The sequence below is a fragment of the Mytilus trossulus genome, chromosome 3, assembly GCF_036588685.1.
Source record: "Mytilus trossulus isolate FHL-02 chromosome 3, PNRI_Mtr1.1.1.hap1, whole genome shotgun sequence".
Lineage (NCBI taxonomy): Eukaryota > Metazoa > Mollusca > Bivalvia > Mytilida > Mytilidae > Mytilus > Mytilus trossulus.
Window position 1 is genome coordinate 64,778,493 of NC_086375.1, and position 18,373 is coordinate 64,796,865.

The following is an 18,373-nucleotide window of genomic DNA, read 5'->3' on the forward strand; positions in this document are numbered from 1 at the left end:
GTCATTCCTTGCATATCAATAAATAGATAATTTTAGCAAAAAAAAAACATATTTTTTTTAAAGAACATTTATTTGGATTTAGAGATTTAAGATATTTAGACAATTTGAAGAGCGTCTTTAACGGATTTTTCGTGCTTTCTATATAAATATATAATTATTATAATGAAATTTATTCAATCATATTTCAGAATATTTGATGAACTATTCGTATGATGCACCTCCAGAAACCTAGAAAATAAATGTTCTTACTTATATAAGAACCAGTCTTTCATTTCTGTTATTCTGAAATTATGATTTCAGTACAAATGTTCTTGCTGGCAGTTACGATACATAACGAACTATGTTCTGGCTCCAAATCCGGAATTGTGGTTACCATTTTTGACTCTAATTTTTGAATCATCACTTTACTTCCTGCTTGTTTTGAAAACAACTTGAGATACACTTTACATGTTATTTCCTTACTGTCTCGTAACGTGGTAAGCTTTTTATATCTATAATATTGTCATATATATTTTATTCTACCCCCGTAAATGATTTTTATTTGATATTCCTATTGTAAAGTTAAATTTTGAGATGTAAGTTGTTTATGAAACTCCCGGCAAATTGTAAATCTATGGAACGCCATTCGTGACATTTATGTATTCGTCACTACTTATAGTATGTATGGCACGCCATTTGGGACACCTTTGATTAATATTTCATTTTTGTCATTTTTATTGTATTTTTGAGTAGAGAAACATTTTATGAATGCTTTTATGATGTTTTGATCAGATTGTAAAGGTTGTTTATTTTTTCTTTTCAGTTTTTACCTTATACTAGAATGATGCACTACGCACCCATTTGATGTCTTGTCGGTGCCTTATATGAATAAAGTTGTGCAAATAAAATTCTTGTTGGTTATCTGGTTGTTTATCCTAGAAACAGCACAGTAAAAACACGAGATAATGGATTCACAACATGGACATGGTGATAACCCAGATTCAAGAACACGTGTTCTTACAGATAGTGGACTGGAGCTTTATAATGCTAACATTAGAACTCACTTAAAGAAGATAGAACTTGTTCAAACAGAAATAGAACTTTGCCTTGAAAGATTTTCGACAACAAATTCAGAAGACTATGAGACAGTGTTAAAAATTCAAAAAACTTTAAATTTGTGTCATTGTAAATACAGTCTCTATTCAGAGGAGTACTTGAAATATTTAAGGAACACACGTACAGAGGACAGTCTCAGGATAGCTGAAGAACACAAAAAAGAAGATTTAAAGTACAAAGACATTATTGAACGTGCACTTCAGCAAACGAAGGTTTCAGACAGACACGAAACTTCTTCTCAGTTCACGCATAGATCTGGAGCACATTCCAGAGCTTCTTCCAACTCGAGCTCTGTTGCCCTTAGAAAACGTGCAAAAGCAGAAGCAGCTCAAGTCAAATTGGAATTTGCCTTGAAAGAAGCTGAAATGCAAAAACAGAAGGCATATATAGAACAACAAGAAAAAATATTGAAGGCTAAATCAAATACTAAAAAGGCAGAATTAGCAGCTGAAATAGAACTGCTCAACTATAAGAAGGAAGCGGCGGCCGCTACTGCAGAGGCTGATGCACTTGAAGAATATGACCAAAATGTGAATGGTAGTAAAAAGTCTGAACTTCTTCTATCAAAAACTGTTTTTGAAAGAACTAATCAATATGTAGAACAGCAGGTACTTCAAGTAAAAGATGTAAAATTAACCCCAGATGTTAATATTGTACCACGTGATCCGTTCACAAATCCGATATCAGGTGATGCAGTCAATCGACATTCACATATGCCAACACCAAAACCGTCACAGCCAAAATATGATGTGCCGAGTGTAAGCATGTTAAGTGCAGGTTGTAATGATAACGATATAAATACACAAGTTCAAGAACATGCATTGAATCCAAATGCACCTAAATTTCAACCTGACATGAGCACACATCAGAACGCACCTCAATCTCATCCTGATATAAGCATGTATCAGAACGCACCTCAGTTTCATCCTGATATAAGCACACATCAGAATATTGCTACAGATTTCACACGATTTCTTCTAAAGAAAGATTTGCTGTTATCAAGATTAACTACGTACAGTGATAAACCTGAAATGTATGCGGTATGGAAGGCTAGTTTCAAAAACATATTAAGTGAACTTTCCGTTACAGCGATGGAAGAGTTGGATCTTATGGTGAAATGGTTAGGTCCTGAATCTACACGGCATGCAAACAGTATTAGAGCATCAAATATTCATGATCCAACGAAAGGATTACAACGTTTATGGGAACGCTTAGATGAACGTTACGGTTCTCCAGAGTCAGTTGAAGCCTCATTAATTGCCAAATTAAACAATTTTCCGAAATTAACACAGAAAGACAACAAAGAACTGTACGAGTTAGTAGACATTCTTTCTGAAATTGAATCCATTAAGGAAGATTCCAAGTATTATTCACTTTTAGTGTATTTTGACTCCTCGTCAGGAGTTCTCCCTATATTGAATAAACTTCCATACAACATTCAAGAAAAATGGACAAATAAAGCATCTCAATACAAAAGAGAAAAACAAGTAACCTTTCCACCATTTACATTTTTTGTGAAGTTTATTCGTGAATTAAGCCAAATAAGAAACGACCCTAGTTTTGCGTATGACCAGACAAATCAATCTAAAAACTTAAACACAACTGCCAAATCACCAGCATACATGTATAAGACAGCTATTTCAGTTCACAAAACCGAGGTTTCTAGTAGTGACCTTGACTTACAAAAACAATGTCTTTTGCATAATACAGGACACTCATTAAACGAGTGTAGAGGATTCAAAGCAAAACCTTTCCAAATACGTATGAAGTTTATCAATGATAATAGAATTTGTTACGGTTGTTGTGAATCGACAAAACATGTAAAACGAACATGTACTAACGCAATTAGTTGTAATGAATGTGGCAGTGACCGCCACCCTGGAGCATTACATATTAATCACTCTAACACGTCTAACGACTCTATAGATCAGAATAATAATGAATCAAGTTTGCCTGTTCACGGCGGGGAGGAAGAAGTAGAAACTAAGTGCACAGAAATTTGTGGGACATCATTTCATAGTAGATCATGCGCAAAAATATTGCCAGTGAGAGTTTTTAGACATGGACAATATGAGAACTTGAAACTGTACGTTATATTAGACGACCAGAGTAATCACTCATTGGCATCACCATTATTTTTTGACACTTTTGGAGTGCATGGTACATCAGAAGAATATGTATTATCTTCCTGCTCAGGTCGAGTGAAAATGTCAGGACGTAGGGCAAGTGGATTTGTAGTTGAATCATTAGATGGACAAGTTCAGTTGGAATTGCCCACAGTAATAGAATGTGGTAATCTTCCGCATAATAGAGAGGAAATACCCACACCAGATATTGCTATCAAACATGACTATTTGAAAAAGATGGCAGATCACTTGTCTCCACTGGACCCAGATTGTGAAATTATGCTTCTCATTGGAAGGGACATGACAGAAGCACATCATGTTTTAGAACAAATTATTGGACCTCGTAATGCTCCGTTCGCACAAAAACTGCCTCTAGGCTGGGTAGTTATAGGAAACATGTGCTTAGACAGAATAAATACTCCTGATGATGTTAATGCATATCTGACACATATTGCACCAGATTGTCAAGCTTCGATCCTTCAACCATGTGCTTACAATCATGACGATCATGAGTCTTTTGGCTGCTGTATTGATAACTTTGGAGTCTCTCAAACGAAAGACAATACACATAAAAGTGCAATTTTCGAACGCACTGTACAAGACAACAAATCTATATTATCTATAGAAGGTAGACAATTTTCGACATTAAAGAAAACTGATCTTCAGAAGGACAAAGAGGGTAACTGGTGTTCACCTTTATCTTCCCGCACTCCAAGAAGACGTATCCCAAACAACAGAGCAATGGTTTTGCATCGTGCTGAGTCATTTGAGAAAAGTTTTCAGAAAGATCCATTAAAACAAGAACACATAGTTACATTCATGCAGAAAGAGTTTCACTATCGACAAGAATGGGAAACACGCCAAAATTCTTTGACACCACTTGAAAATGTGAAGATCCGTAGACTGTTTGTCGGTACGTCAATTTCAATTCGAGATGCTTCAAAAGCTGAATTACATAAATTTTTCGATGTATCTGAGCAAGCAATTGCAGCATTGGCCACTTTAATCGGTTCTGATGGTATTTTCCGTAAAGTCTGTGTGCGTGTTATCCGGGAAGGAAAACCAGTTGTTTATACACGTCCAGTGACAGAACTTGTACTTTTATTCTCAGAATAGTGATATTATTATGAACATTAAATATGATTGATATTTGTGACATTAGTAAATAGTTTGACACCTTTTTGTCAATAAAGTTTAGTATTGATATTTGGTACTTGAAGTCAGAGACACTAGGTACATTTTCATATTGTCTGATAATGTAAGATTGATATTTTGTTTTTTCAATTTTTATGAGGTAGTGATATTGTAATATATCAGGCGGGGAGTGTTCTGGCTCCAAATCCGGAATTGTGGTTACCATTTTTGACTCTAATTTTTGAATCATCACTTTACTTCCTGCTTGTTTTGAAAACAACTTGAGATACACTTTACATGTTATTTCCTTACTGTCTCGTAACGTGGTAAGCTTTTTATATCTATAATATTGTCATATATATTTTATTCTACCCCCGTAAATGATTTTTATTTGATATTCCTATTGTAAAGTTAAATTTTGAGATGTAAGTTGTTTATGAAACTCCCGGCAAATTGTAAATCTATGGAACGCCATTCGTGACATTTATGTATTCGTCACTACTTATAGTATGTATGGCACGCCATTTGGGACACCTTTGATTAATATTTCATTTTTGTCATTTTTATTGTATTTTTGAGTAGAGAAACATTTTATGAATGCTTTTATGATGTTTTGATCAGATTGTAAAGGTTGTTTATTTTTTCTTTTCAGTTTTTACCTTATACTAGAATGATGCACTACGCACCCATTTGATGTCTTGTCGGTGCCTTATATGAATAAAGTTGTGCAAATAAAATTCTTGTTGGTTATCTGGTTGTTTATCCTAGAAACAGCACAAACTAAGAACAACTACTATTAAATTAGTTCACTTATTTTAAAGTTATACATAAATATTGTTCTTTAAAATTAAACCCGAATGATCTTTTGCACTTTTAAGTTTTTATATAAGACGTCAATAGTCATATAAACAAATGGAATGAAATAGCACCTCTAAATTCTTTGTGAGGAATGAAAACTGTTAAATTGGTTTAGAATCATATTCTTTTATACTGTTTTAGGTAAGATTGACTACATATATTTCTTAAATTCCTTCAATACACAATGATCATGATAAATTGGCTTAAAAAAAGAAGAAGAAAAACAGATGATGACAGAGAACAAGAAAAAATTATAAGTCGAGGAAAAGTTGAATCCACAATCTTATGCGATGAAATTCAACTTGCAACGCAAATGCTACATCAGCTGTCAGACATTGTCTCAATTAAAGGAATGATGAATTTGTCTAAAGTTATTGTGTAATATGTATATACATTCAGTTTCATTATATTAAATGAACTTCAGAATCATTTGAAATTAGGGTAAACGATTTATCATATGCCACAAACTACTTTAAGACTTGAGCTATGTAAATTAAATGACATAATCCTGAGTAATTTAGCTTAAGACAGAGGGTAATAGATATAACTAACTTTGTGTCCATACAGTTTGATATCATATAATTTAGGTTCTTCATTCTTAACGGAACTTTGATAATCCGCTTTGAGTAAATAAATTAAGGTAACATTTTTCCAAGCGTCGCCTTACATGACTTGCGGCCAACCACAGAAAAATTTTGATCTACCAATTTGTAAACACTAAATAAATGGCTTATCCTATACTGAACACTACATGAAAAATTAATTCGGAATCATTAGACAAGCGTCAGTAACTTTAGTAGTTTTGGACAAACACTAAATAAAGTTGTACAAAGCATTGACTTCAGCATAACAATCGGCTTGAAAAAAAGAGGCTGAATGAGATAAGCCACTATAGTGCTTTGATAATTTAGCTTGAAAACACGCAGGCTGAACGCAATAAGCCATCGCAGTTCTTCATTGCCATTTTGCTTGAAAGCACGAAGACTGAACACAATATGACCCAGCACAGTGCTGCATTACCAATTAGCTTGAAAACACAGGGACTGAACGAAATAAAAGAGGGACGAAAGATATCAGAGGGACAGTCAAACTCATAAATCGAAAATATACTGACAATATCATGGTTAAAAATGAAAAAGACAAACAGACAAACAATAGTACACATGAACCAACAACTAAAGAATAAGCAACACGACCCCCACTAAAAACTGGGAGTGTTCTCAGGTGCCCTGGAAGGGTAAGCATAATCTGCTCCACCTGTGGCACCCGTCAGGTTGCTCATGTTATAACAAATCCGGCAAATAGTCTAACAAGCCACAGTCCTTCATTGCCAATAAGCTTGAAAACACGAAGCCTGAATGAAAAATGCCATCACAGTGTTTCTTTGCCAATTAGCTTGAAAACACAATGTCTGAACACAATAAGCTATCCACAGTGCGTCATTGTCAATTTACCTTAAAACACGGAGATTAAATGTAAGCCACAACAGCGCTTTGTTGCCAATAAGCTTAAAACACGAAGAACGAACACAATAAGCCATGCACCACGGTGCTTCATTGCTAATAAGCTTGAAATCACGAAGGCTGCAGAACGCATTAAGCCATCACAGTGCTTCATTGTCAATAAGCTTGAAAACACAAAGGCTGACCTCAATAGGCCATCACGGTGCTTCCTTGGCTATAAGGTTGTCTGAAACACGAAGGCTGATCGCAATAAGCCACCACAATGCTTCATTGCCAATTAGCTTTAAAACACGAAGGTTGGACGCATTAAGCCATCACAGTGCTCCATTGCCAATTAGATTGAAAATACACAGGCTGAACGCAATAAGCCGTCACAGTGCTTCATTTCCTATAAGCATGGAAACACGATCGAAGGCTGATCGCAAAAAGCCACCACAGTGCTGCATTGCAAATTACCTTAAAAACAAGAAATGTGTTTGCCTGGTCTTCATGCAGCATTCCATACAAGGCATACAATGTGCACCATAATTCAGTTACCTTGTTTTGTAACATAGTACGTATGTAAATTCTTCTTTGAACACTTTATCTATTCATATAAATGTACAAAGAAATGTAGTTGAATGGCAAATCCTGCGTCTGTGTCAAATAAGCCTTCTTACTCTATCTGACCTTTCAAAACAAGGAGAATGCACATTGTAGTATAAGGGCTTTTCTAAAAAAAAAAATTGGTGAAAAGACTGCTTATTGATGTTGATTTAACCATGAAAAAAATAGAAATCTAGATGTTCTATCATTCCGAACAAATCCTGAAAATATAATATTAGGTGAATGAAATTAAGCAAAATAGCATAGTTTACACCGAGTAATTGAGGCGAGAATTAAGGTTAATTGTTAAAACTTGTTTTACTTTTAAGATACCTGTATAAACTGGTTTATGTATTTTTTCTCTTTTCTTTTTGTCTTCATGGCTTTTTTAAGCCTCAGGGAAGATTTACATGTAATTGTTTAATTACTTACCTTTGTTTAATATTATGGATATAATGACAGGTAGGTTTACCAATCGCGCATTAGATCGTAACTTTACTATCAATACATGATCAACAACACAACTTCCGTTGACGAAAAAATGAAACATCTCAGCTAACGGAAGAGGCTCAACGGAAGGAATAACACGGTTAATACAAATATGAAACGTGTAGGATATTGGATGAGTCAAAAGAAAAATAAAAGACTCAATTTAGAAGATCACAAAGAAATATTCAGGTATGCGTATAGAATCTTGTGTAAATTATATGCAGTCACAAAAGTCGGCCAACTCGGGCAACTGCTGATCAGGTTCAGCATAACTACTATAAAATTCTACACATTTGAGCTGTATTTATGAAATCGAATGATAGTTTGTCTTTTAATATGAGAGTGTAGTTATAGCTTTTCACAATTTTTTATTTGGATATGCAGATTTTTGTTTCTTTTGTTAAAACCAGAAATTGGCAGAATTGTTATTCCAGAAATATATGCCACTGGACATCCAGTTTTATTATGCATTTATATACACAATCCTTATTGGTCAACTGAACACTCCTTATCACTATTCCTTGCTGACATGAAAATCGGTCCTGCTTGAACTATTGACGTCGAATACATGTAACAATAACTTTTCCATAGTGGTGTCAGATATTTTGTATTTATGATGTCAAAATTTTACAGGAACCTCTGTGCAGTGTAAGGGTGTGATGTCCAGTAAAGGTGGACAAATAGTGATAAGATGTATGTGTACAAGATATTAGATATTTGTCACTGGACATATCACAAATATCAGTAAATCATTTTTTCAATTAACATGCAGGAGAATAGCTTCTGAGTTGGTTTAAAAAAAAAAATTACATATACATTGTATAATTAAAAGGCCACTGTACAGTTAATAATTTCGGATATATTAAATTGGGGACTGGCCCGGGACATATAGTTCTGAAAGAGGTGCAAAAGTATATAAGTAGGGGAAATTCTATGCATATTTCCAAGCAACTGCTCTGTATTAATGACGTTCTTCCTTATTTGTTAGACCATTTAATGAATTTAACCTCCTTTACGAAAATCTGCCCCTAGTCATTATGGCCAAACTAACCGTGAAGGGGCCTATTTTGTTTCCACAATTCTTCACTGTCCCGTCTCACAACTTCTCTTAAACCACACACCTATAGTATCATGCTACAATGACTGGGAAAATGCACATTGATATATGAACATTTTAAAAGACTGCAGCTACTTGTACAATGTAACCCTCTAGAAATTTGGAAGAGGCAGAATGATTCTTAAACATGCAATGTAGAAATACAAATTGGATGAAAGCATGTCATTTATTTGATTCACGTCAAATACAGTTGGTTTATATAAAATTTTGGTTGGCATTTAATATTTGACTTAGGTCTTCTTCCAGGTAAGGAATCAAATTCAATAATTAAATGTATTAGCTCCCACAAAAACTGTGTTCAGTGTGGACAGCACAGAAAGTTTTTCTTGGGCTGTTTACATTTAAACATTCTCTATATATACAAATTTGATATACATGTACAATTAAAACTATGTACAGGATGTTACAAGGGTTACTGTCTAGATTTTTGCAGAGCAAGCATGCCTTCAACTTTGTTGGCTGATGTCAATGATTTTGGCTGTCTCATAAACATAAATAAGTAAATGCCCTCAAAACTGCATGTTTTTTGTATTAAATATGTAAATTCAATAATTGTTGTGCTCTATATACATGATATATACAATGTATATATAACTCATCAGGATACTTTATTTTGATTCAATATTTGAATCTTACCAAAAAGTTATCTCCTTTTGTTTTTGTTTTTTTATGAAATTTTAGTTTCTATATAAATAAAAATGTGTAGTTAGAAAATTTACATGCATTTTTTTTTACCAAATCTCATTTCTTGATATATGATAGAAATATTTTAGCAAAATTTCACTATCATAGTACAATGTACTAGTTCAACCAGTATATTTGATGAATCTATCAATGTTACTGTAAATGTCATGATTTATTATACCAAGTTATTTACATAATGTAGTTTGTTTACACAGATTATTTGTTAAATGTATTTGGATCAAACCACTCTGTTGTATCTTTTAGATAAAATGAGAAATACAAAAAAAAAAAAAATATACTTGTGTTTCCTGCCTCTAGTCTATACGTTTACATATATATGTACATTTTATGAACACCATTGGTGAAGTTTGTAGTTCTAAAGACCCTTATATTTCCTTTCATAGTGTTATATTTTAAGATAAATGTATAAAAACATTTTACAGGAGACACGAAACAAGTTTAAATATTTGTTTGGCCTGAAGAAACCTACTTGGAATAATTTTCTGTACAAAAATTACACTTGATCATGAATTTTCTACATTTGTATACATGGAGCGTACAATGTATACGTACTAGTCTGGATCTTTTTTACACTCTTTTAACTAGTGTCAATTGTGATGTCCATTTCTAGGACAGTTGATATAACTGAATTATTTAATATCTACTAATGAAAAATTTGCAATTTTTGTTGGTGAATTGATCTTAAAATGTATGGTCTTACTTATTTAGATTTTGAGAGAGAAAAAATGCATGTAATTTTATAGTGGAAGTATAAGATTTTTTTTAAGTGAATTTCTGTCTTCAACAAAGAAATAACTAAGTTAATACAGATATTAAACATGTACATGTACATGATGTAGGATACTGGATAATTGAAAGAGAAACAAAAGGTCTACATGTATATAAAGAAAATCCCACAGAAATATTTCAAGTTTGGGTTCAAAATATGGGTTAAATGTTATTCTTTTCTGAACCCTTTCATAGTCACTAACTTTACATTTTTGTGATGTAGACAAATCTGTTTATAAAGTGATCTAGTGGTGTTATATTTTTTAAACTAAGAAGATAATTATATGTTTTTTTTAACCTGATTTACCAGGTATTATTTTTCTCAGTTGAATGGGAGTGATGACAACATACGGTAATAAGCCTTTAAAGTTAAAGATTAAATTTTCTATGAGGAAACTTCAGTGTTTATCCAAGCATAAACATGGTTTAAATATATTTTAAAGTACATGTATCCCTGTATACAGTTCTCAAATCTCTAAATAAGGTTATAAACAAAATAAATTTATTTCAAAACTGCCATTAAACAGTTATACATGTACAAACAAAAATGTATTTAAAACATTGAAAACTTATGATTCTGGTATAACTTCAGTTTGTGATCAGAGTTTATTATATATATTGAACTTGGGCGATCTGCCATGCCTGTTGAATGGAGATTACAGTTCCCTTACAAAATCTCTGTCTTTTAAGTTATCTCTCTAGGGTCTAGCAGTTTAAAGAAAGATTTAGGCCTTACAAAATCTCTGTCTATTAAGTTTACTCTCTATGGTTTAGCAGTGTAAAGAAAGATTTAGGCCTTATAAAATCTCTGTCTATTAAGTTTACTCTCTAGGGTCTAGCAGTGTAAAGAAAGATTTAGGCCTTATAAAATCTCTGTCTATTAAGTTTACTCTCTAGGATCTAGCAGTTTAAAGAAAGATTTAGGCCTCACAAAATCTCTGTCTATTAAGTTTACTCTCTAGGGTCTAGCAGTGTAAAGAAAGATTTAGGCCTTATAAAATCTGTCTATTAAGTTTACTCTCTAGGGTCTAGCAGTGTAAAGAAAGATTTAGGCCATATAAAATCTCTGTCTATTAAGTTTACTCTCTATGGTCTAGCAGTGTAAAGAAAGATTTAGGCCTTATAAAATCTCTGTCTATTAAGTTTACTCTCTAGGGTCTAGCAGTGTAAAGAAAGATTTAGGCCTTATAAAATCTCTGTCTATTAAGTTTACTCTCTAGGGTCTAGCAGTTTAAAGAAAGATTTAGGCCTCACAAAATCTCTGTCTATTAAGTTTACTCTCTAGGGTCTAGCAGTGTAAAGAAAGATTTAGGCCTTATAAAATCTCTGTCTATTAAGTTATCTCTCTATGGTCTAGCAGTGTAAAGAAAGATTTAGGCCTTATAAAATCTCTGTCTATTAAGTTTACTCTCTATGGTCTAGCAGTGTAAAGAAAGATTTAGGCCATATAAAATCTCTGTCTATTAAGTTTATTCTTTATGGTCTAGCAGTGTAAAGAAAGCTTTAGGCCATATAAAATCTCTGTCTATTAAGTTTACTCTCTAGGGTCTAGCAGTGTAAAGAAAGATTTAGGCCATATAAAATCTCTGTCTATCAAGTTTATTCTCTATGGTCTAGCAGTGTAAAGAAAGATTTAGGCCATACAAAATCTCTGTCTATCAAGTTAACTCTCTAGGGTCTAGCAGTGTAAAGAAAGATTTAGGTCATATAAAATCTCTGTCTATTAAGTTTATTCTCTATGGTCTAGCAGTGTAAAGAAAGATTTAGGCCTTATAAAATCTCTGTCTATTAAGTTTACCCTCTAGGGTCTAGCAGTTTAAAGAAAGATTTAGGCCATATAAAATCTCTGTCTTTTAAGTTTACTCTCTAGGGTCTAGCAGTGTAAAGAAAGATTTAGGCTATATAAAATCTCTGTCTATTAAGTTTACTCTCTAGGGTCTAGCAGTGTAAAGAAAGATTTAGGCCATATAAAATCTCTGTCTATTAAGTTTACTCTCTAGGGTCTAGCAGTGTAAAGAAAGATTTAGGCCTTATAAAAGGAAAATTTGTATCTTATGTTTACATGTCACTTTAGATTAGGTCAGTTATGTTGTTTGACAAGAAGTTAAAGCCATCATGATCATTGACCAATGTAATTTAAATTATCTAGATTTCACAGAATTTATTGAATAGGACAGTGACACTCTGGCTTCCTCCACCAATAAAAGCTGAAAACTAAATAGTCCAGAAGCGGTGCTTAAAAGTGGCATTAAAACACCAAAAATCAAATCAATTCATGTATAGGACAGTCTACATGTACATCATATACCTTTTTTGTACCAGTCCATTGTACATGTACAGTACTACATGTATTATAACTAGGAATGTTATCAAACATTCCATCTGACAGACATGATGTGGCAACATACATGTATATTGGTGTGATTATATCTTTCAGGGGTTTAAATTGTATAAGTTACAATGTATATGGTACCTAAAGATGAGTGCATGTATGGTGGTACTTTTTGATAATCCTATAACATTTATGATACAAAACACACAAGATATCTTTTTGGTTAAACTATAACAGTTGTCTATATATATTTAAAGGGGCATAAGTTAAGGCAGCTGGCTTGTCATGTTTTAGATTTTTTGTCAGATTTTTTTAATCCTCTGGTTTTATCCGTTTGAATGCCTTGAAAAAAGTGACCGGTGACCCCCATTTTTCTTTATGTAAATCTTTTACATGTATAATGATAAGCCATATATGTTAAAGTCTTATATAAAATTTTAATTATTTTTTAATAGTTTTTGAGTACTTAAAATTGTCAATGATAGTTCTATGAAAAGTCAAGAGAGAATATTTTCCCGCCAAAGTTTCAATGGATTATATCATCGAAAACAAGCACAGTGACCTGTATATTTTTTTTGCTCTTTTGATTCCTTAATTAATCCTCTATCAATATAAACTAGTGTTTTGAAAAGTTAATTTTGAAACTGAGAAGCGAACTCCCTTAAGAATAAGAGATACAAAAAATATTTAAATATGATTTTTTGTTGTTTTATCTTTATTTAATGAAAGTAACGAAGTGAAATAATAATATGCTTTTATATACATGTAGGTTGCACTTTGTAAATACAGCTGTTTCTCAAACCATGCCTCTTTTTGGAAATTTAGAATATTCATAGAAAATTAATTTTGTTTACATACTGGTTCCCAGTTATGATCTCTGTGTTCCATATCCCATAGAGACATAATTAACTTGGAAATGTTACCAGTAAATATACATGTGCAATTTGTTTATATTGAAATCTGTGGTAACCTTTTATTCAAGGTGGGGGTAGCTAAGAAAATAAATGTTAGTTTAAACTGTGAGAAATTCCGGGCATATAAATGTTGAAAATATGCCGCACAGCCCTATATTTTGACCTTTGAACAAAAGTGTAGTGCATATGGACTTTCAATTCTAGGATAATTATTCAAAACTTCATAGTAAAAGTGGTACAGTTTTAGCCGAAAAAGGAGTTCCTATGGGAAATTGCATTGTCAATATTTACAGAAATGCAACCTTTAGTAGCCAGTTCGGTTCAATTTTGTCAATATAAGCTATAAAGAAACATTGCTGATGAATAATTTGACATCACTGAATCCCTTTTCATAGGACCCTCAATTCAACCCCATAGCTAGAGTAGCATGAATTAAGCATGTTCACCAATGATCAGTTACATGTATTAAAAGGAATAGAATGTCGACACTGAAATTGAAATAAGGGTTAACTACTTGATTGACTGATTAGATCCATGATAACTCATTATAATGCAGGTAAAAAATGTTTAACTTATATTCGTTACCTGAAAAAATGTGAAATCAAACAGACCTAGAAAAGTCCAATTGTATGAGTTCGCTACAATGTATCCATTTATATCTATATGTACATGTATGGTTATTTGGCTGTCAGCAGTCTTCTGTGGTCACCTCTAGAGTAAAATGATCATTTGATGGCCTAGGTGTCTAGACTAAATTACATATTATTGAGCCCATCCATCATAAATTGTTTATTTTATACTTTTTATTACTTGGATACAGTATATATGTTTTAGTATGTTATAACTCAAATGTCAGAATTTAAATCAAATTATTAAACGTGAATTTGACAGCTAATGCCCCTTTAAAACAATGATTCAAAAAATGTTGGAATATGGTTTTATTTACTTGTCTTATCCTCACATTTATGACATTCTGTCAAATTATTAGAAAATATGAATAAAACTCCAGGATACAGATATTTATGAGGATATTGCAAGTTGACCATGCACAGAATTATCATATCTCAATATAAGGTTTTCACTTTAGAAGGATATGATGATTGATCTAAGTGTTTTAACACTTGAAGAAAGATCAATCTCTTAAAAACCTCTCCTTTAGGTGGGATTTTCAAGTGAGATTGAAGATCGATCTTCCCATTTACATTAGACAAAATATCTATCTTTGAAAGATCAATCTCAGGAAAGATTGTTCTTTTTTTACCAGAGTCAACATGGTCTAAGTCATGTTTTTCTGCTCAAAATCATCCCCTCTAAAACTACTGAACAAATTCTTTTGCTCAAGAATATTTTTGATGACTTAATGCCCAAACAACATTGTCCCTTTATCTAGAACAAGAACATTAGGTCAAATACAAGTACATTGTAATTGTTTAATACATTTAAAAAGTTCTGTCTATATCTTGACATCAGAAACCTGTTTATATGAAAATAAGACATATTATTGTGTACTGTGGATTCATTTAATTTTTGTGGGTACCAAATTTGTTATTCGTTGAACATTTAACTTCATGGTTCACCTGTACCCATGAAAGCCTCGAAAATTGGCATGCAATGAATAAAAATGAATCCACAGTATCTATGATAGGTTAAAAAAAGTTTATGTTACATTTAGGTGTTCAAATCACACCATATAAAATAAAAGATTTAAGTTTTTTTCATTGAATATATATGTTTTTCTTTTTTTTCTTCAGAAATGCTGGTATAGATCTTGTAAAAGTAAGTAAATAATCTTCTTTATCGTTTATAGGATTGCTATTTTTGTGTAGACTTATATAACCTTTTATTATATATACTCTCACGAGGAAATTTTCATCATCATGATCATAAATAGTAGATATAGAATTAAAAGTGTTATTAATTTCACAGGCCATGTATCACTTTCTGGGGAAAACTGAATGCTCATTTATTCAGATAAAGTAGTGTGCTGCTCATTGACATTTGACAAATATCTCAATAAAATATTTACTCTGACTTAGTTGTCTTTTATCTGGATTCTTACATGTTTTATACATTTGTTTATATACATTCCTTAAATGCATACAACTACTTTTTATTCATATTTTTTTTGTAATATTTGCATTTCATTGACTAGAGAGATATTACTTGTCATATAACAATTTGATGGAACTATATGTGAGGGAAATTTTGTGTAATATTATCAACTCACTTGACATAACTGATATAGCTGACTATGCGGTATTGTCAATTGGTCTCTTGTTGAGAGTTGTGTCATTGGCAATCATACCACATATTCTTATTTCTATATACATGTATAACATATACATTGTGTTGTACTCATTATCTAACCTTTAGCTCTGTCATATCTACTGTATATCTACATGTATATTGGAATTGCAGTTGACCCTTCTTTTGAATAAGATCATGCATAGAGGCATACCACATAGGTTTCCAATGATGCTTAAAAGAAATCTCACAATTATAGACATTTATAAATTATAAATTATTAATCATAAAGTAATTTTGGAAATTTGAATAGGAATAGGGCAAATATTTAAACTTTATTATACAAAATCAAAAAATTCACACCATATAGGTTCATAAGGCGAAGTGTACGTAATTAAACTACACAATGGATTTTTTAAAAATTTCACATACGAATTCTGCTTGTAAAATTACACCAGAAAATGAAATAAAAAAAGGGGGTAACCGTTTTCGTTTTTGAGATACGAGCCGTTGAAATTAACTACATGATACACCAAAATTGCAAAGGATATATAGGGAAAATCATCCAAAATTAGCAGATATTATAACATTATCAAGATTTTCTATTTTGTTGGACAATGGATTTTTTTCTAAAATTGATATACAATTTAAAAATGAAAGACGAATCCATCGGTGCAAAGAAAGTCCTTAGCAACCGTATTAGTTTTTACGCTACTCTCTGTCGAAGTTTAGTTTTTTGACCGGAACATTAAAATTATCTGGCGACGTCATTGTCTGCAGTAACGTCGCCACAACTTCTACGTCGAAACTCTATTATACCGTACAATGTCGTAGCAATGGCGTGCGTGTGTATTACACATCTTCCTATGTATCACAAATGATCTAAGGCTATAAATTGATAAGGAAATAAACTAACTAATTTTAAAGAATATTTCTGTCGCAAAAGAAAATGCAAGTTTGTAAATTAATTTACCGCAAATGAAAGAAATTTACCGTAGACTCTAATTTCATCTTTTCTTTATTAGAGTGATTTCCAAACCTTTTTTAATGCTGGCATGGATTGTTTAATTCTTTTATGAATCAAATATCGAGCTTGAATTTGCCTCGGTTAACACAGTTTTGTCAGAATGAATTGATCGGCTTTAATACTAAGATCGGGTATACACCTCGTTTTTTATCTTACTTCTGCATGCTTGTATTTAAAAAAGTAGACCTATTTTCTGCATATTTTCATGTTCGTCATTTCTGCATGTTGTTAATCTGAGGATTTGCACACAATATAGTCTACATCATAAGCCTATTTCATAAGTCATGTTTACACACATGCTCAAGACGCGTCTCTGCCAAAACATTTACCAAATTTCCAATCTCGATCACTTTCCCTTTTCTTTAACTAAATGACAAAGCATGTTGTAATGTTTGCTGAATGAAGTTTCAGTAACATAAGAAAATATTTGTTTGGTCCATGCATTATTTGTTAAAAATCCACAAATTGATTGATTGATTGTTGGTTGCTTAACGTCCAATGGCAAATATGTCATGCATGTTCAGGACGAGAACAAGTTAATAATAAATACAATTGGAAGTTTTGTTCATAATAGAGGCCATCCGGGATGATGGTCTAGAAAATTTGGAGTGCCACTAGAAAATGAGGGTAATATATTGGATAGGGACAGAAATTTTGCCGCGTGCAACAGTCCACATACTCAACCCTTAAATTATAGTTGTTGCAATGGTTTTTAACGGGCATAGAGTGTGGCATTCTCTTTACACGAGGTATCGGATTTAACGTTCCCATTCCGACCGGACGTGACTGCAAGCCTAATAAATCCTGCACAGCCAAACGGACGCTCCTCTTCGGCAAATGTTTTACTGCCGGTCGGGAGAAGACCAAGCGACCATATTTCGTTTCCCCAGTCAACCTTGGGGTAACATGGATTTAAATAATAAGCATAATGCATACTTCAACTATTTTAGTTCTAATACATCCGTGGCTTTAAAATGTTCTGCCTTTAGTGTAATGTACGGAGATTATTCATACTGTCTTGCCTATTGCTACACAGGTTTACCTAGCGAAGTGCCGTACGAATATAGCCTCTGCATAATGCAAATGCATAGCTTTTCTATTTATATCATATAAAACAATAAGGAGATGTGGTATGACATCCAATGAGTCAACTACCCGCCACTGGTTAAATGAAGTCGATGTAAGCAATAACTATTAACAACCAAACTCTTTTCAACAATTAAAGGGACAAAAAAATAATTTGTGGGCCACAAAAACCACGATATGAAAAATGCACAAAATTTCCAACGATAAAATCAACAGCCTTATTCATGAAAAAGATAGTTACAAAAAACAAATACCATGTTGTGAAGTGACAGACTTGAACCAAAGTGAATAACAACCAGTAAACTATTAGTCCAATAATACAAAACTTTGGAGTTTAAAATGATTTACATTCAACGATTTTTATCGGATACATTTTTTTTTTTTGGGGGGGGATCAACTTTAATAATAAAAAAAGTAATATCCTATAAAA

General features: G+C 32.5%; 2 protein-coding genes across 3 annotated transcripts in view; both read left to right on the plus strand.

The window, feature by feature from the left end:
• The first annotated feature begins 348 nt into the window (after positions 1 to 348).
• On the plus strand, positions 349 to 5,092 carry LOC134712119 (uncharacterized). 2 transcript variants are annotated; one of them, XR_010106257.1, is made up of 2 exons: positions 349 to 4,681; positions 5,008 to 5,092. XR_010106257.1 is itself a non-coding variant. In XM_063573290.1 (2 exons), exon 2 carries the CDS (start codon positions 945 to 947, stop codon positions 4,335 to 4,337), a length of 3,393 nt encoding a protein of 1,130 aa, XP_063429360.1. In that variant the 5' UTR covers positions 349 to 476; positions 803 to 944; the 3' UTR covers positions 4,338 to 5,092. The 2 variants fall into 2 exon arrangements, 1 of the variants encoding a protein (XP_063429360.1); XM_063573290.1 differs by having other exon boundaries at positions 349 to 476; positions 803 to 5,092.
• A 2,746-nt stretch (positions 5,093 to 7,838) lies between these two features.
• The window catches only part of LOC134712120 (inositol-tetrakisphosphate 1-kinase-like), a 38,680-nt gene continuing 28,145 nt past the window's right edge, over positions 7,839 to 18,373 (plus strand). The window contains exons 1-2 of the mRNA XM_063573291.1: positions 7,839 to 7,939; positions 15,338 to 15,362. Of these exons, the coding sequence (XP_063429361.1) occupies positions 7,863 to 7,939; positions 15,338 to 15,362 (102 nt within the window). The 5' untranslated portion in view covers positions 7,839 to 7,862. The remainder of the gene's footprint in view (positions 7,940 to 15,337; positions 15,363 to 18,373) is intronic.